A 19,896-nucleotide genomic window follows, 5' to 3' on the forward strand; every position below is an offset into this window, starting at 1 on the left:
TAGTTATATTCTTGTACATAGGAGCAGTATTATAGTAGTTATATTCTTGTACATAGGAGTAGTATTATAGTAGTTATATTCTTGTACATAGGAGTAGTATTATAGTAGTTATATTCTTGTACATAGGAGGTAGTATTATAGTAGCTATATTCTTGTACATAGGAGGTAGTATTATAGTAGCTATATTCTTGTACATAAGAGTAGTATTATAGTAGTTATATTCTTGTACATAGGAGGTAGTATTATAGTAGTTATATTCTTGTATATAGGAGCAGTATTATAGTAGTTATATTCTTGTACATAGGAGTAGTATTATAGTAGTTATATTCTTGTACATAGGAGGTAGTATTATAGTAGTTATATTCTTGTACATAGGAGGTAGTATTATAGTAGTTATATTCTTGTACATAGGAGTAGTATTATAGTAGTTATATTCTTGTACATAGGAGTAGTATTATAGTAGTTATATTCTTGTACATAGGAGTAGTATTATAGTAGTTATATTCTTGTACATAGGAGGTAGTATTATAGTAGCTATATTCTTGTACATAAGAGTAGTATTATAGTAGTTATATTCTTGTACATAGGAGGTAGTATTATAGTAGTTATAGTCTTGTACATAGGAGGTAGTATTATAGTAGTTATATTCTTGTACATAGGAGGTAGTATTATAGTAGTTATATTCTTGTACATAGGAGGTAGTATTATAGTAGTTATATTCTTGTACATAGGAGTAGTATTATAGTAGTTATATTCTTGTACATAGGAGTAGTATTATAGTAGTTATATTCTTGTACATAGGAGGTAGTATTATAGTAGTTATATTCTTGTACATAGGAGCAGTATTATAGTAGTTATATTCTTGTACATAGGAGGTAGTATTATAGTAGTTATATTCTTGTACATAGGAGTAGTATTATAGTAGTTATATTCTTGTACATAGGAGCAGTATTATAGTAGTTATATTCTTGTACATAGGAGTAGTATTATAGTAGTTATATTCTTGTACATAGGAGCAGTATTATAGTAGTTATATTCTTGTACATAGGAGCAGTATTATAGTAGTTATATTCTTGTACATAGGAGCAGTATTATAGTAGTTATATTCTTGTACATAGGAGCAGTATTATAGTAGTTATATTCTTGTACATAGGAGCAGTATTATAGTAGTTATATTCTTGTACATAGGAGGTAGTATTATAGTAGTTATATTCTTGTACATAGGAGGTAGTATTATAGTAGTTATATTCTTGTACATAGGAGTAGTATTATAGTAGTTATATTCCTGTACATAGGAGTAGTATTATAGTAGTTATATTCTTGTACATAGGAGTAGTATTATAGTAGTTATATTCCTGTACATAGGAGTAGTATTATAGTAGTTATATTCTTGTACATAGGAGTAGTATTATAGTAGTTATATTCTTGTACATAGGAGTAGTATTATAGTAGTTATATTCTTGTACATAGGAGGTAGTATTATAGTAGTTATATTCTTGTACATAGGAGTAGTATTATAGTAGTTATATTCTTGTACATAGGAGCAGTATTATAGTAGTTATATTCTTGTACATAGGAGGTAGTATTATAGTAGTTATATTCTTGTACATAGGAGGTAGTATTATAGTAGTTATATTATTGTACATAGGAGCAGTATTATAGTAGTTATATTCTTGTACATAGGAGCAGTATTATAGTAGTTATATTCTTGTACATAGGAGTAGTATTATAGTAGTTATATTCTTGTACATAGGAGCAGTATTATAGTAGTTATATTCTTGTACATAGGAGGTAGTATTATAGTAGTTATATTCTTGTACATAGGAGGTAGTATTATAGTAGTTTTATTCTTGTACATAGGAGTAGTATTATAGTAGTTATATTCTTGTACACAGGGGGCAGTATTATTACAATATATTACATAGTCTTGGATATTACGGCTCTTTTGTTGCTTCTGTCTCTTATTTATATTGGTTGATGATCTTGTCTGTAGGAGAACATTGAGGAGATGGTGAAGACGATGTTGGAGGCCTTTGGATGTCGGGGCTACATTGCTAACTTGGGTCATGGGTTATATCCGGACATGGACCCGGAGCATGTGGGGGCTTTTATTTCTGCTGTACATAAATATTCACAGAAGAAGGAGAATTGAGGGCGGAGCCAAGAACCGGTTTGATTTTTTAATCCTAAGTGGTAGATGGAGTTTGTGCTGCAGCTGCCCTGGGGATGGGGGGAGGATAATAACAAGAGATCTATAACAAAACTCCCCCCCCCCCTTCCCTTCTGAACTGTACACATTTGGTGGCTTTTTTATGTTCCTCTGAAGTGATGGAGGAAAATGTCACCAAGCGATAATACAAAGAAGAAATAAAATCTCTCTGTTATGTGTCTGTCTCTATATGTGCTGTTGTCAGAAGTTTTGGCTGTGATATTTTCTCCATCCATCTGTATGGCGGCTTCTACAAGTGTGGCCGGACACAGATCCATGACACGCAGACGTGGGGGAGATGGTGATTGGTAGCAACGGCGCTCTCGCCCTGGTGGCGGGTGCCTCCTCTGCAGGCGGGGCGCTCTCCCCCCGGTGGCGGGTGCCTCCTCTGCAGGCGGGGCGCTCTCCCCCCGGTGGCGGGTGCCTCCTCTGCAGGCGGGGCGCTCTCCCCCCGGTGGCGGGTGCCTCCTCTGCAGGCGGGGCGCTCTCCCCCCGGTGGCGGGTGCCTCCTCTGCAGGCGGGGCGCTCTCCCCCCGGTGGCGGGTGCCTCCTCTGCAGGCGGGGCGCTCTCCCCCCGGTGGCGGGTGCCTCCTCTGCAGGCGGGGCGCTCTCCCCCCGGTGGCGGGTGCCTCCTCTGCAGGCGGGGCGCTCTCCCCCCGGTGGCGGGTGCCTCCTCTGCAGGCGGGGCGCTCTCCCCCCGGTGGCGGGTGCCTCCTCTGCAGGCGGGGCGCTCTCCCCCCGGTGGCGGGTGCCTCCTCTGCAGGCGGGGCGCTCTCCCCCCGGTGGCGGGTGCCTCCTCTGCAGGCGGGGCGCTCTCCCCCCGGTGGCGGGTGCCTCCTCTGCAGGCGGGGCGCTCTCCCCCCGGTGGCGGGTGCCTCCTCTGCAGGCGGGGCGCTCTCCCCCCGGTGGCGGGTGCCTCCTCTGCAGGCGGGGCGCTCTCCCCCCGGTGGCGGGTGCCTCCTCTGCAGGCGGGGCGCTCTCCCCCCGGTGGCGGGTGCCTCCTCTGCAGGCGGGGCGCTCTCCCCCCGGTGGCGGGTGTCTCCTCTGCAGGCGGGGCGCTCTCCCCCCGGTGGCGGGTGTCTCCTCTGCAGGCGGGGCGCTCTCCCCCCGGTGGCGGGTGTCTCCTCTGCAGGCGGGGCGCTCTCCCCCCGGTGGCGGGTCCCTCCTCTGCAGGCGGGGCGCTCTCCCCCCGGTGGCGGGTCCCTCCTCTGCAGGCGGGGCGCTCTCCCCCCGGTGGCGGGTGTCTCCTCTGCAGGCGGGGCGCTCTCCCCCTGGTGGCGGGTGTCAGTAGGAAGGATTTGAAGATTTGTGTCTATGGATCGGAGGAGCTGAGCTTTAACCCTTTTGTGTCTGTTGTTCATTTATCACCTTTACTTCTATTCGCAGATGTTTTCCATTACTGGCGACTACTAATTTGTTCAGTTTCTGCCTTTTTTTTTTACCTCCGTTCACACACGGCGCCCCCTGCTGGATCAGGTCAGTCACAATTCACAGTCTGTGATTCACAATTTATTCATAAAAAAGCACAGAAATTCTCGACACAATTCATAGAAAATGGTTTGGGCGATACATAAATAGGGTCATTTCTTATTAATATTAACAAACATTAAGAGGCGGCACCAATAGAACAAAAAAGCCAGAAAACTGGTAAAAATAAGACCAAAGATACATCTGTGGCGAGGAATACTGAGGGGATGTGTAGAAGCGATGCAGAAAGAGACAGACGTGTGGCGGCAGCAGCGGAGTCAGCGACAACCCATAATCGCCCCTCCCCCACTCACCAAAACATGGCCGCTTCATCAGTCGACACTCAACAAAAAAAGGTTAATGGGGGGGGGGGGGGGGTTGGTGATTCACAGGTAGCACAAGGCAGATGAGGGGGTACAAATAAATAGTAGGGAGGGGAACAGAATCTGGTGCGGGGGAGAGTTCACAGGACTTTGTTCATTTTGGGGTCACCCCCTGCTGCACCGCATTTATTGCTAAACCTCACAGTCTCTGGTAATCGCCTGCAGCGCACGTTCCGGGACCACCAAGACACACGGTCACTCCTAAAGACCCCCCGATCAATGCCTAGGATTAGGGGCGCGGAGCTCTTCTCGGGGTGTGTTCATTATTGCAATATCCACTCTGTACAACTGTCATGGTGATGGGGGGGCGGCCAGCTCGGATTCTTGGCACAGGCTTAATACCTTCTGATATCTTTGGGGGAGGGGGAGCAGTCCCCACAAATTGCAGTCAAACCTCATTGCACTAATGATGTCACCCCCCCCCCCCACAACAAAAAACTAATAAAAAAAAATCCACTTCCCTCCTCCCACCTGAGAAAAGCACTTAAAGCACCGCCCCAGCCAAAGCATTCAAGTAAACCGTCGTCCTGCGGAGACGGGCGCGACCGTCATAAATAATTTGTATTTATATAATAATAATCTCGTATTTACAGCTCGTCGGCGTTATATCGTGTCGTGTTCCCTGAGATTCAGTTTCAGTCTGTTCGGCGATGAGGCGGGAGACACTTCTCGTCAGGAACAGGACGAGGGAGGTGAACGGCGGCGGTGGGGGAGGGGCGAGCGATGAATAGTCCGCTCTGGAATGGATCTGAGCAGAAGTGACTGGAGCGCAGTGGACGTGAATCTGTGGTAACAGTCGCTCTGGAGGGGAGGGGGCGGGTGGGGGCAGAACTGCAAATCGAAACGCTACACACTACACGCTAAAGTGGTTTCCAGCCCTCGGGGCGTAACGTTCTTCTAAAACTTTCAAATAGACTTTGGGGGATTCAGAGAACGGTGGCGAAAAATAATCACAGATCGGTGACTTGCAAATATTTAACGCCACTTGCAGCGCCCTCACTGCACCTCTGAAAACAGTGAGATTGGGGCGTCCGCCTGCGCCATAGTCATCATCCCTTACACCACTTCTAAGCTATGGCGGCCTCTAGAGCGTCCTCTGCTGGAGCAGGGACGCAAGTGCGCTGGTGAATGTTCCCTTCATCTTCCCTCCATCACAATCCAAGGCTGAGAACCTGGACAGGACTAGGGACTTGTTCACACTTAGACTTTTGGTTAGTTTGCAGCACAGATGCATCACAGCGGTCCTAATGCAGAGTAATACGGCCTCACCGCTGAGGGTTTGTTACAATGTCTGTACAGCGCTGCACAGTAAGAGAAATCATGAATCCATGCAAGTTCTACAACTGTAACAACCCCTCAGCTGTGAGATCTATTACATCAGGGCCGCCGCAGAGATCTAACACAACGTCTAGGAGAAGTTTCTTCACATGGGGCTGTGACGTCACTGAGCCAAGATGGCGGCTTCCTGGGCAGAGTGAGGGCTAGAGACATCTAGTGGTCACTGCCAGGACTGCACTCACACAGGGCTCAGGGGTCTGCTCACATGTCGCGCTCCCATCACCGCACTGGTGTTACTGGGATACAGCTAGTCATGGTCTATACTGTATACCAGGAGACTCCACCCACTTCGTGCAGGACATGCTAGGACTTGTAGTTCCACAGCTCGGGCAGTAACACATTAGGAAGAGGGTTTGGTATTCCCAGGATCTCACCTACTGTCTGACAATGAGACGAGTGAACCCTGAGTGATGCAGAATCAGATGTCAGCCATGATAGAAGCCTCGGAATGATGGTGCGCACTGCAGCGCCTCCTAGTGGAGAGGACAACGCTGACAGCTGCAGGATCTCCACCTGACCCTGACATTCATTAGAACCAAAGCAGGGGCCGGCCAAACATCAAGGAAGGTGAATGGTCTTGGCACTGCCCCCCAACACCCCCCTCCCCCAAAGAGAATCCTGAAATGTTTGGCAGGCGGGATGAAAGGCTCCTGCTGGGACAGTCCAGGTTTGGCCCCTTGGATAGGAGGGCCCCACATAGACATGGAAGCAGACAGCTCTTCAAACCTTGGGGGGCCTGAGCCTCAGCCAAACCTCTCCCTCACCAGCATCATCAGCTTTTTCTTGCCTTTGTAGATTTGCTTTAGATTGTCTATAAACTGAGCGAACTGCAGCAATCCGTCTTGGCCCAGGAGGAAGGTCTCCCTGGCTTTACTGAGGAACTCTATGAACTCTCCGTAGTGCCGGGGGCTGATGTGGGTGAGGCGGGAGTGGGTGGTGTTAATGTAGGCGCCGACGGCCGCGTCCAGCAACTGGCGCAGGGGGGGTTTGTCTGTGGACATGAGTTTACCAGAATTCCGCCTGCCAGGAATCCCAGCCAATCCCGGAGCTGTGAGCGTGCATCGTCTAAGGATGTCTGACAAGACGGTGGCGCAGTGCACACTTTTCACCACCAGAGGCACTAATGCTGCCAGTTCATTTTTCCCAAGCGAGTGGCTGAGGGAGCAGGCCCATAGGACGTCATTAATGGCAGGGTGCGTGTCCTGGTTGTACGCCAGGTTGAGGTGGCTCATTGCAAGGGAACAGAGTTTGAAGGCCCGCAGTGGGTAACCCCGGTGCTCCATATAGCGGGCGATAGTGAAGAGCTGGGAGTAGGTCATGCCCCCTGAAGCAGCATCCACTGCGATTTGGTAGGCCGTTTCGAAGGCCGTGTGATCTTTCTCGCACAAGGTGAGAGCGGACAGGGCGCAGTTTTGCGGATCTTTCATGGCGCACTGTAGGGCTAAGGTCCGTGCGCAGCTGGCCAGCTCCTCCCGCTGTGTATAGTCCAGATTGAGACGCAGGACGGTGCTGTGAGACGTGGCTGCTGCCGCTACAATGCTGGTGGCTTCTGTGGGGGTGAAGAGCGTGTACCAGGTTTGGAGGATGCTCACGAGGGCGCGGACACCTGGATTGGGGGTCAGAGTAAGGTGAGAGGTCACTGATCATTGCTGAAAACTGGGAAGCACCAGCCAAGTACATGGACCAATAATAAAGGGGGGGGGGGGGGGGGTCTGACCCCATCTGCTGACTCACCGACTTCTGTGGCACACGTGACCAGCCACCGCACCATCTCTCTGCGCCGCCAGTTCAGGGTGCTGAGCGTCATCCTCATCACCTGAGGAAGAAGATGATTCACAAACAAAGGGTTAAACCAGATCATTAGGCTACGGCCATTCATAACGAATCGCAGCGCTAAAAGCAGCAACAACACTCGCGTTTCTCATTGTGTCCCCCATAGAAGTCTAAGCGGCGCGCGGAGTTACACGGACGGGCTGCGCTTATTAGTGTTGCATTTTCTGCCAAAATATTTGGATGACATTAAATTCTCATCTACTTTGCTGGGACTGTAAAACGTTGCGATGTGTGGCCTCATGTACCCGACGGGGACTCCACCCTCCCCCCATAGAGTCCATGGAGGATGGAAGGCACTTGGTGTCATGCGAGTTCTTTCCATTAAAACAATGGGCCCCCCCTTGGGCTGCGCCTCCCTGAGGCCTCCTGATCTGTGGAACATGGCGCAGGCCCTAAATCTATCCGGTCAGTCACAGGCAGCGGGACACGAATATCAATCCATGCGCCATCCGTCCGTTCTCACTGCCCCCTACGCTGTGCATTTGGCATTGGGGTGGGGGTGGGGTAGTCCTGACCTGCAGTCCGAGCTCCAAGGCCACATTCAGCAGCGTGGTGTCTGAGCTGCTGTCCGCTGGCGTGGCGATCTTAAAGGCATCTTGTGCCAGCTTGAAGATCAGGGAGGAGGAGTGGATGTTGCGCTGTATGGCTTCAAGAACGGTGCGGAGTCGCAGCATGTCACCTGAGAGGGAGGAGAAGGTAATTCAGGGGTTAATAGCGGCACTTGTAGTGATTGGGGTGAAGATTTCGATGAGGACGAGCGCTCTGCGCTGACACACTGTAACAAACTCAGCTGTGAGAACTAGAACGTATGTCTCCATTCACTGACCACCATGAAAATGGAAAAGCAAAATGTTTCATTTACACGTTATTTCCGTTGTCACCACTTGGGGCAGCGGACGTTGGCTCACCTTTGGCAGCGGTCAGCATGGTTGAGGCCAGTTCACATTGTTGTGACTCCAGGTGCCCCAGAGTGAACCAGCGGGGATACCGGCTCGGCACCACAGACACAATATGGTGAGGGTGCGATACATCGCCAGAGGGGGCGCTGCTCTCCAACACTGGGAGCCTGGGAGAGGAAACAAAAGCAGGGATGGGATGAGCGTATAAAGGTGGCGCCATCTGCAGGCGGACCTCTAACCCATCACCCCCGCTAGTCACATGAGCTCACACTCACCTCATAGCACGGAGGGACAGTTTATAGGCCAGGTCGGCGTCATGGGGCAGGAGGGCAGAGAAGAGGTATTTGGCGTAGGTGTGCATGGGGACGCTCTCCCGGTGGATGACTTCTCCCAGACCGCTGAACGGACCCCCTGAAATAGGAAACACCATGAGACATAATGGGGGGCCCGCACTGCGCTCCTGCCACTGTGTCCGCTCTGAGGCTCCCGCACTAGTGTCAGGGGGTGGCGCTCTTACCTTCCAGCAGCAGGATACACTGTTTCCGCAGGGTCTGGACCAGCACAGCATCCAGCTCCAGCTCCTGCAGGCGGGCAATGATCTGCTCCTCGTTGCGACACACTTTATCCTGTGCGTACAGCCCTTCGGGCATCAGCCGCTGTTGCCCCATGCCCATCAGTGCCACCTCCAGGGCCAGAGACAGGTAAGATTCGCCGCTGTCCAGGGAGTCGTTGAGCACACACACGTGCTGGTAGTTTGGGCGCTGAGACTCGCTGCTTTCTAGGAGGGGAGAGAAGGAACAGTCAGGAAGAGTGACAGGTGGGGGTAACCTGCACGGCCACCGGGGGGCGCAGTGCCTGCACTAGATTGTAAGCTCTGCTCCTCTCAGACCTACCTGTTCCTTCCATGGCGTTCTCCTCGTCCACCCGGCACGCCTCAGTCAGAGTGGTGAACAGACAGCCGATGGGGTCCAGGGGGTGACCGACCCACCCCTCCAGATTAGTGATCGTAGTCGTGTTTCTCTGGATGAGCTCTGCAGGACAGAAAAGACCAGTATATACTCCCACTAGCCCAGTATATACCAGTGTCATACACTCCCCACTAGCCCAGTATATACCAGTGTCATACACTCCCCACTAGCCCGGTATATACCAGTGTCATACACTCCTCACTAGCCCGCTATATACCAGTGTCATACACTCCCCACTAGCCCAGTATATACCAGTGTCATACACTCCCCACTAGCCCGGTATATACCAGTGTCATACACTCCCCACTAGCCCGGTATATACCAGTGTCATACACTCCCCACTAGCCCAGTATATACCAGTGTCATACACTCCCCACTAGCCCAGTATATACCAGTGTCATACACTCCCCACTAGCCCAGTATATACCAGTGTCATACACTCCCCACTAGCCCGCTATATACCAGTGTCATACACTCCCCACTAGCCCAGTATATACCAGTGTCATACACTCCCCACTAGCCCGGTATATACCAGTGTCATACACTCCCCACTAGCCCGCTATATACCAGTGTCATACACTCCCCACTAGCCCGCTATATAACAGTGTCATACACTCCCCACTAGCCCGCTATATAACAGTGGCCTGTATACATTACAGTCTTGTTCCCTCCACTTTCCCGGGGTATTCGCTGCCGCTCACCTTTCTTCTGCTGCTTGTAGATCTCCAGCTGCCGCTGCTGCTGTAATCTCAGTGTGCTGATAATGGCGACCGCCAGCCGCAAAGCTTCTTTGGGATAACCGTGGGATCGCAGCGCGTCAACTCTGGCGCAGGCTGTAGGAACGTGTTCTAGGACATACAAGAATCCATAGAAATATTTACTGTCATCCCAGAGGAAAAGATGAGCAGCAACAACATAGAGATCACCCATTGTACAGTGTTGGCCAAAAGTATTGGCCCCCCTGCAGTTCTGTCAGATAATACTCGTGTTCTTCCAGATAATGATTGCAGTCACAAACTCTTTGGTATTTTCTTCATTTATTTTGTCTTCAATGGAAAACCACAAAAAGAATTGTCTAAAAGCCAAATTGGATATAATTCCACAGCAAACATAAAAAAGGGGGTGGAGAAAAGTATTGGCGCTGTTTGAAAAATCATGTGATGCTTCTGTAATTTGTGTAATTACCAGCACCTGTTACTTACCTGAGGCACCTAACAGGTGGTGGCAATAACTAAATCACACTTGCAGCCAGTTGAAATGGATTAAAGTTGACTCCACCTCTGTCCTGTGTCCTTGTGTGACCACATTGAGCATGGAGAAAAGAAAGAAGACCAAAGAACTGTCTGAGGACTTGAGAAGCAAAATTGTGAGGAATCCTGAGCAATCTCAAGGCTACAAGTCCATCTCCAAAGCCCTGAATGTTCCTGTGTCTACCGTGCGCAGTGTCATCCAGAAGTGTAAAGCCCATGGCCCTGTGGCTAACCTCCCTAGATGTGGACGCAAAAGAAACACTGACCAGAGATTTCACCGCAAGATTGTGCGGATGGCGGATAAAGAACCGCGACTAACATCCAAACAAGTCCAAGCTGCCCTGCAGTCCGAGGGTACAACAGTGTCACCCCGTACTATCCAGTGTCAGCGTCTGAATGAGAAGGGACTGTATGGTAGGAGACCCAGGAAGACCCCACTTCTTACCCACAGACAGAAGCCAGGCTGGAGTTTGCCAAAACTTACCTGAGAAAGCCAAAACCGTTCTGGAAGAATGTTCTCTGGTCAGAGGAGACAAAAGTAGGAGAAGGCCTCAACATAGAGATTACAGGAAAAAAGAGAAGACGCCCCCTACAGTCAGACATGGCGGAGGTCCCTGATGGTTTGGGGTTGCTTTGCTGCCTCTGGCACTGGACTGCTTGACCGTGTGCATGGCATTATGAAGTCTGAAGACGACCAACACATTGTGCAGCATCATGTAGGGCCCAGTGTGAGAAAGCCGGGGTCTCCCTCAGAGGTCAGGGCTCTTCCAGCAGGACAAGGACCCAAAACACACTTCAGGTCAGCACTAGAAAATGGTGGTGAGAGAAAGCCCTGGAGACTTGTAAAGTGGCAGCAATGAGTCCAGCCCTGAATCCCATAGAACACCTGTGGGGGAGGGGGAGAGATCTCTTGGTGGCAGTTTGGAGAAGGCCCCCTTCACATCTCAGGGGGGACCGCGAGCAGTTTGCCAAAGAAGAAGGGTCTAAGATTCCAGCAGAGCCTTGTAAGAAACTCATTGCTGGTTAGCGGAAGCGGTTGTGCGCAGTTATTGTGTCTAAAGGTTGTGCTACCAAGTATTAGGCTGAGGGCGCCAATACTTCTGTCCGCACCAGTTCTGGAGTTTTCTGTAAAATGATCAATGATGTGACTTTTTTTTCATTCTCTTTTGTGTTTTTTTCATTACAAACAAAATAACTGAAGATATTACCAAAGAGTCTGTGCTGTGTAATCATTATCTGGGGACAGCGAGGATTATCTGCCAGGACTGCAGGGGGTGATACTTATACTGTATATACCCTGTGTCACTTATATACTATATAAGAGTCTGTGCTGTGTAATCATTATCTGGGGACAGCGAGGATTATCTGACAGGACTGCAGGGGGCGATACTTATACTGTATATACCCTGTGTCACTTATATACTATATAAGAGTCTGTGCTGTGTAATCATTATCTGGGGGACAGCGAGGATTATCTGACAGGACTGCAGGGGGCGATACTTATACTGTATATACCCTGTGTCACTTATATACTATATAAGAGTCTGTGCTGTGTAATCATTATCTGGGGACACCGAGGATTATCTGACAGAACTGCAGGGGGCGATACTTATACTGTATATACCCTGTGTCACTTATATACTATATAAGAGTCTGTGTTGTGTAATCATTATCTGGGAGACAGCGAGGATTATCTGACAGGACTGCAGGGGGCGATACTTATACTGTATATACCCTGTGTCACTTATATACTATATAAGAGTCTGTGCTGTGTAATCATTATCTGGGGACAGCGAGGATTATCTGACAGGACTGCAGGGGGCGATACTTATACTGTATATACCCTGTGTCACCTATATACTATATAAGAGTCTGTGCTGTGTAATCATTATCTGGGGGACAGCGAGGATTATCTGCCAGGACTGCAGGGGGTGATACTTATACTGTATATACCCTGTGTCACTTATATACTATATAAGAGTCTGTGCTGTGTAATCATTATCTGGGGGACACCGAGGATTATCTGACAGGACTGCAGGGGGCGATACTTATACTGTATATACCCTGTGTCACTTATATACTATATAAGAGTCTGTGCTGTGTAATCATTATCTGGGGGACACCGAGGATTATCTGACAGGACTGCAGGGGGCGATACTTATACTGTATATACCCTGTGTCACTTATATACTATATAAGAGTCTGTGCTGTGTAATCATTATCTGGGGACAGCGAGGATTATCTGACAGGACTGCAGGGGGCGATACTTATACTGTATATACCCTGTGTCACTTATATACTATATAAGAGTCTGTGCTGTGTAATCATTATCTTGGGACAGCGAGGATTATCTGACAGGACTGCATGGGGCGATACTTATACTGTATATATCCTGTGTCACTTATATACTATATAAGAGTCTGTGCTGTGTAATCGTTATCTGGGGGACAGCGAGGATTATCTGACAGGACTGCAGGGGGTGATACTTATACTGTATATACCCTGTCACTTATATACTATATACAGAGTCTGTGCTGTGTAATCATTATCTGGGGGACACCGAGGATTATCTGACAGGAATGCAGGGGGGGGGGGGCGATACTTGTGGCCAACACTGTACAGGACATAACTCCCATTGTACCACACGTGTCATCAGACTGGGAATGAATCATTACATCTGTGTAGACAGTGCACGTACTTACCGAGCCACAGGGGCTGTCCCTGGGAGTTGAAGAGCAGGCTCTCCCCATCTCTCTGGCAGGAAGGTGACAGGTAGAAGTCACTGCTGATTATCCGCTGCAGGTGGCTGTCCTGCCAGTGCAAGTCACATGCTTCAATAGCGCGTGTGAACACAGTCCTACGCGGACGCACCAAAGAGTCTGCAGAGGAAAAAACAATATAATAAATCTACAAGCAACTGAAAGAAGTGGAGAGGAAGGGTAGGGGTTAAATCAGAGGACTGTGGAGGTCCTGGTGCAAAAATTACTGAAGAAACAAAGGATTCTGGGAGATTCCAGATCTGATGCTGCTGCATAGTGAGCGCAGCTCTGGGGTATAATACAGGATAAGTAATGTAATGTATGTACACAGTGACTGCACCAGCAGAATAGTGAGCGCAGCTCTGGAGTATAATACAGGAGAAGTAATGTAATGTATGTACACAGTGACTGTACCAGCAGAATAGTGAGCGCAGCTCTGGAGTATAATACAGGATAAGTAATGTAATGTATGTACACAGTGACTGCACCAGCAGAATAGTGAGCGCAGCTCTGGAGTATAATACAGGATAAGTAATGTAATGTATGTACACAGTGACTGCACCAGCAGAATAGTGAGTGCAGCTCTGGAGTGTAATACAGGATAAGTAATGTATGTACACAGTGACTGTACCAGCAGAATAGTGAGCGCAGCTCTGGAGTATAATACAGGATAAGTAATGTATGTACACAGTGACTGCACCAGCAGAATAGTGAGCGCAGCTCTGCAGTATAATACAGGATAAGTAATGTAATGTATGTACTCAGTGACTGTACCAGCAGAATAGTGAGCGCAGCTCTGGAGTATAATACAGGATAAGTAATGTAATGTATGTACACAGTGACTGTACCAGCAGAATAGTAAGCGCAGCTCTGGAGTATAATACAGGATAAGTAATGTAATGTATGTACACAGTGACTGTACCAGCAGAATACTGAGCGCAGCTCTGGAGTATAATACAGGATAAGTAATGTAATGTATGTACACAGTGACTGTACCAGCAGAATAGTGGGCGCAGCTCTGGAGTATAATACAGGATAAGTAATGTAATGTATGTACACAGTGACTGCACCAGCAGAATAGTGAGCGCAGCTCTGGAGTATAATACAGCATAAGTAATGTAATGTATGTACACAGTGACTGCACCAGCAGAATAGTGAGCGCAGCTCTGGAGTATAATACAGGATAAGTAATGTAATGTATGTACACAGTGACTGCACCAGCAGAATAGTGAGCGCAGCTCTGCAGTATAATACAGGATAAGTAATGTAATGTATGTACACAGTGACTGTACCAGCAGAATAGTGAGTGCAGCTCTGGAGTATAATACAGGATAAGTAATGTAATGTATGTACACAGTGGCTGTACCAGCAGAATAGTGAGCGCAGCTCTGGAGTATAATACAGGATAAGTAATGTAATGTATGTACACAGTGACTGTACCAGCAGAATAGTGAGCGCAGCTCTGGAGTATAATACAGGATAAGTAATGTAATGTATGTACACAGTGACTGTACCAGCAGAATAGTGAGCGCAGCTCTGGAGTATAATACAGGATAAGTAATGTATGTACACAGTGACTGTACCAGCAGAATAGTGAGCGCAGCTCTGGAGTATAATACAGGATAAGTAATGTATGTACACAGTGACTGTACCAGCAGAATAGTGAGTGCAGCTCTGGAGTATAATACAGGATAAGTAATGTATGTACACAGTGACGGCACCAGCAGAATAGTGAGTGCAGCTCTGGAGTATAATACAGGATAAGTAATGTAATGTATGTACACAGTGACTGTACCAGCAGAATAGTGAGCGCAGCTCTGGAGTATAATACAGGATAAGTAATGTAATGTATGTACACAGTGACTGTACCAGCAGAATAGTGAGCGCAGCTCTGGGGTATAATACAGGATAAGTAATGTAATGTATGTACACAGTGACTGCAGCAGCAGAATAGTGAGCGCAGCTCTGGAGTATAATACAGGATAAGTAATGTAATGTATGTACACAGTGACTGCAGCAGCAGAATAGTGAGCGCAGCTCTGGAGTATAATACAGGATATGTAATGTATGTACACAGTGACTGTACCAGCAGAATAGTGAGCGCAGCTCTGGAGTATAATACAGGATAAGTAATGTACACAGTGACTGCACCAGCAGAATAGTGAGCGCAGCTCTGGAGTATAATACAGGATAAGTAATGTAATGTATGTACACAGTGACTGTACCAGCAGAATAGTGAGCGCAGCTCTGGAGTATAATACAGGATAAGTAATGTAATGTATGTACACAGTGACTGCACCAGCAGAATAGTGAGCGCAGCTCTGGAGTATAATACAGGATAAGTAATGTAATGTATGTACACAGTGACTGCACCAGCAGAATAGTGAGCGCAGCTCTGGAGTATAATACAGGATAAGTAATGTAATGTATGTACACAGTGACTGCACCAGCAGAATAGTGAGCGCAGCTCTGGAGTATAATACAGGATAAGTAATGTAATGTATGTACACAGTGACTGTACCAGCAGAATAGTAAGCGCAGCTCTGGAGTATAATACAGGATAAGTAATGTAATGTATGTACACAGTGACTGCACCAGCAGAATAGTGAGCGCAGCTCTGGAGTATAATACAGGATAAGTAATGTAATGTATGTACACAGTGACTGTACCAGCAGAATAGTGAGCGCAGCTCTGCAGTATAATACAGGATAAGTAATGTAATGTATGTACACAGTGACTGTACCAGCAGAATAGTGAGCGCAGCTCTGGAGTATAATACAGGATAAGTAATGTAATGTATGTACACAGTGACTGTACCAGCAGAATAGTGAGCGCAGCTCTGGAGTATAATACAGGATATGTAATGTATGTACACAGTGACTGTACCAGCAGAATAGTGAGCGCAGCTCTGGAGTATAATACAGGATAAGTAATGTATGTACACAGTGACTGTACCAGCAGAATAGTGAGCGCAGCTCTGGAGTATAATACAGGATAAGTAATGTGTGTACACAGTGACTGTACCAGCAGAATAGTGAGCGCAGCTCTGGAGTATAATACAGGATAAGTAATGTATGTACACAGTGACGGCACCAGCAGAATAGTGAGTGCAGCTCTGGAGTATAATACAGGATAAGTAATGTAATGTATGTACACAGTGACTGCACCAGCAGAATAGTGAGCGCAGCTCTGGGGTATAATACAGGATAAGTAATGTAATGTATGTACACAGTGACTGCACCAGCAGTATAGTGAGTGCAGCTCTGGAGTATAATACAGGATAAGTAATGTAATGTATGTACACAGTGACTGTACCAGCAGAATAGTGAGCGCAGCTTTGGAGTATAATACAGGATAAGTAATGTAATGTATGTACACAGTGACTGTACCAGCAGAATAGTGAGCGCAGCTCTGGGGTATAATACAGGATAAGTAATGTAATGTATGTACACAGTGACTGCAGCAGCAGAATAGTGAGCGCAGCTCTGGAGTATAATACAGGATAAGTAATGTAATGTATGTACACAGTGACTGCACCAGCAGAATAGTGAGCGCAGCTCTGGAGTATAATACAGGATAAGTAATGTAATGTATGTACACAGTGACTGCACCAGCAGAATAGTGAGCGCAGCTCTGGAGTATAATACAGGATAAGTAATGTAATGTATGTACACAGTGACTGCACCAGCAGAATAGTGAGCGCAGCTCTGCAGTATAATACAGGATAAGTAATGTAATGTATGTACACAGTGACTGTACCAGCAGAATAGTGAGCGCAGATCTGGAGTATAATACAGGATAAGTAATGTAATGTATGTACACAGTGACTGTACCAGCAGAATAGTGAGCGCAGCTCTGGGGTATAATACAGGATAAGTAATGTAATGTATGTACACAGTGACTGTACCAGCAGAATAGTGAGCGCAGATCTGGAGTATAATACAGGATAAGTAATGTAATGTATGTACACAGTGACTGTACCAGCAGAATAGTGAGCGCAGCTCTGGGGTATAATACAGGATAAGTAATGTAATGTATGTACACAGTGACTGCAGCAGCAGAATAGTGAGCGCAGCTCTGGAGTATAATACAGGATAAGTAATGTAATGTATGTACACAGTGACTGCACCAGCAGAATAGTGAGCGCAGCTCTGGAGTATAATACAGGATAAGTAATGTAGTGTATGTACACAGTGACTGTACCAGCAGAATAGTGAGCACAGCTCTGGAGTATAATGCAGGATAAGTAATGTAATGTATGTACACAGTGACTGCACCAGCAGAATAGTGAGCGCAGCTCTGCAGTATAATACAGGATAAGTAATGTAATGTATGTACACAGTGACTGTACCAGCAGAATAGTGAGCGCAGCTCTGGAGTATAATACAGGATAAGTAATGTATGTACACAGTGACTGTACCAGCAGAATAGTGAGCGCAGCTCTGGAGTATAATACAGGACAAGTAATGTAATGTATGTACACAGTGACTGCACCAGCAGAATAGTGAGCGCAGCTCTGGGGTATAATACAGGATAAGTAATGTAATGTATGTACACAGTGACTGCACCAGCAGTATAGTGAGTGCAGCTCTGGAGTATAATACAGGATAAGTAATGTAATGTATGTACACAGTGACTGTACCAGCAGAATAGTGAGCGCAGCTTTGGAGTATAATACAGGATAAGTAATGTAATGTATGTACACAGTGACTGTACCAGCAGAATAGTGAGCGCAGCTCTGGGGTATAATACAGGATAAGTAATGTAATGTATGTACACAGTGACTGCAGCAGCAGAATAGTGAGCGCAGCTCTGGAGTATAATACAGGATAAGTAATGTAATGTATGTACACAGTGACTGCACCAGCAGAATAGTGAGCGCAGCTCTGGAGTATAATACAGGATAAGTAATGTAATGTATGTACACAGTGACTGCACCAGCAGAATAGTGAGCGCAGCTCTGGAGTATAATACAGGATAAGTAATGTAATGTATGTACACAGTGACTGCACCAGCAGAATAGTGAGCGCAGCTCTGCAGTATAATACAGGATAAGTAATGTAATGTATGTACACAGTGACTGTACCAGCAGAATAGTGAGCGCAGCTCTGGAGTATAATACAGGATAAGTAATGTATGTACACAGTGACTGTACCAGCAGAATAGTGAGCGCAGCTCTGGAGTATAATACAGGATAAGTAATGTAATGTATGTACACAGTGACTGCACCAGCAGAATAGTGAGCGCAGCTCTGGAGTATAATGCAGGATAAGTAATGTAATGTATGTACACAGTGACTGCACCAGCAGAATAGTGAGCGCAGCTCTGGGGTATAATACAGGATAAGTAATGTAATGTATGTACACAGTGACTGCACCAGCAGAATAGTGAGCGCAGCTCTGGAGTATAATACAGGATAAGTAATGTAATGTATGTACACAGTGACTGCACTAGCAGAATAGTGAGCGCAGCTCTGGAGTATAATACAGGATAAGTAATGTAATGTATGTACACAGTGACTGTACCAGCAGAATAGTGAGCGCAGATCTGGAGTATAATACAGGATAAGTAATGTAATGTATGTACACAGTGACTGTACCAGCAGAATAGTGAGCGCAGCTCTGGGGTATAATACAGGATAAGTAATGTAATGTATGTACACAGTGACTGCAGCAGCAGAATAGTGAGCGCAGCTCTGGAGTATAATACAGGATAAGTAATGTAATGTATGTACACAGTGACTGCACCAGCAGAATAGTGAGCGCAGCTCTGGAGTATAATACAGGATAAGTAATGTAGTGTATGTACACAGTGACTGTACCAGCAGAATAGTGAGCGCAGCTCTGGAGTATAATGCAGGATAAGTAATGTAATGTATGTACACAGTGACTGCACCAGCAGAATAGTGAGCGCAGCTCTGCAGTATAATACAGGATAAGTAATGTAATGTATGTACACAGTGACTGCACCAGCAGAATAGTGAGCGCAGCTCTGCAGTATAATACAGGATAAGTAATGTAATGTATGTACACAGTGACTGTACCAGCAGAATAGTGAGCGCAGCTCTGGAGTATAATACAGGATAAGTAATGTAATGTATGTACACAGTGACTGCACCAGCAGAATAGTGAGCGCAGCTCTGGGGTATAATACAGGATAAGTAATGTAATGTATGTACACAGTGACTGCACCAGCAGAATAGTGAGCGCAGCTCTGGGGTATAATACAGGATAAGTAATGTAATGTATGTACACAGTGACTGCACCAGCAGTATAGTGAGCGCAGCTCTGGAGTATAATACAGGATAAGTAATGTAATGTATGTACACAGTGACTGCACCAGCAGTATAGTGAGTGCAGCTCTGGGGTATAATACAGGATAAGTAATGTAATGTATGTACACAGTGACTGTACCAGCAGAATAGTGAGCGCAGCTTTGGAGTATAATACAGGATAAGTAATGTAATGTATGTACACAGTGACTGTACCAGCAGAATAGTGAGCGCAGCTCTGGGGTATAATACAGGATAAGTAATGTAATGTATGTACACAGTGACTGCAGCAGCAGAATAGTGAGCGCAGCTCTGGAGTATAATACAGGATAAGTAATGTAATGTATGTACACAGTGACTGCACCAGCAGAATAGTGAGCGCAGCTCTGCAGTATAATACAGGATAAGTAATGTATGTACACAGTGACTGTACCAGCAGAATAGTGAGCGCAGCTCTGGAGTATAATACAGGATAAGTAATGTAATGTATGTACACAGTGACTGCACCAGCAGAATAGT

The 19,896-nt window shown here is 46.7% G+C and overlaps 1 protein-coding gene across 1 annotated transcript in view; it reads right to left on the reverse strand.

Moving 5' to 3' along the window:
• Positions 1-5,534: 5,534 nt before the first annotated feature.
• ZSWIM5 (zinc finger SWIM-type containing 5) overlaps positions 5,535-19,896 on the reverse strand; it is a 65,301-nt gene continuing 50,939 nt past the window's right edge. Inside the window, exons 6-14 of the mRNA XM_075287211.1 lie at positions 13,050-13,226; positions 9,799-9,945; positions 9,023-9,160; positions 8,647-8,907; positions 8,405-8,540; positions 8,139-8,296; positions 7,746-7,909; positions 7,132-7,213; positions 5,535-7,003 (exon numbers count right to left, since the gene is read on the reverse strand). Coding sequence (XP_075143312.1) covers positions 6,141-7,003; positions 7,132-7,213; positions 7,746-7,909; positions 8,139-8,296; positions 8,405-8,540; positions 8,647-8,907; positions 9,023-9,160; positions 9,799-9,945; positions 13,050-13,226 — 2,126 coding nt within the window. The 3' untranslated portion in view covers positions 5,535-6,140. The remainder of the gene's footprint in view (positions 7,004-7,131; positions 7,214-7,745; positions 7,910-8,138; positions 8,297-8,404; positions 8,541-8,646; positions 8,908-9,022; positions 9,161-9,798; positions 9,946-13,049; positions 13,227-19,896) is intronic.

The sequence above is a fragment of the Leptodactylus fuscus genome, chromosome 9, assembly GCF_031893055.1.
Source record: "Leptodactylus fuscus isolate aLepFus1 chromosome 9, aLepFus1.hap2, whole genome shotgun sequence".
Classification (NCBI taxonomy): domain Eukaryota; kingdom Metazoa; phylum Chordata; class Amphibia; order Anura; family Leptodactylidae; genus Leptodactylus; species Leptodactylus fuscus.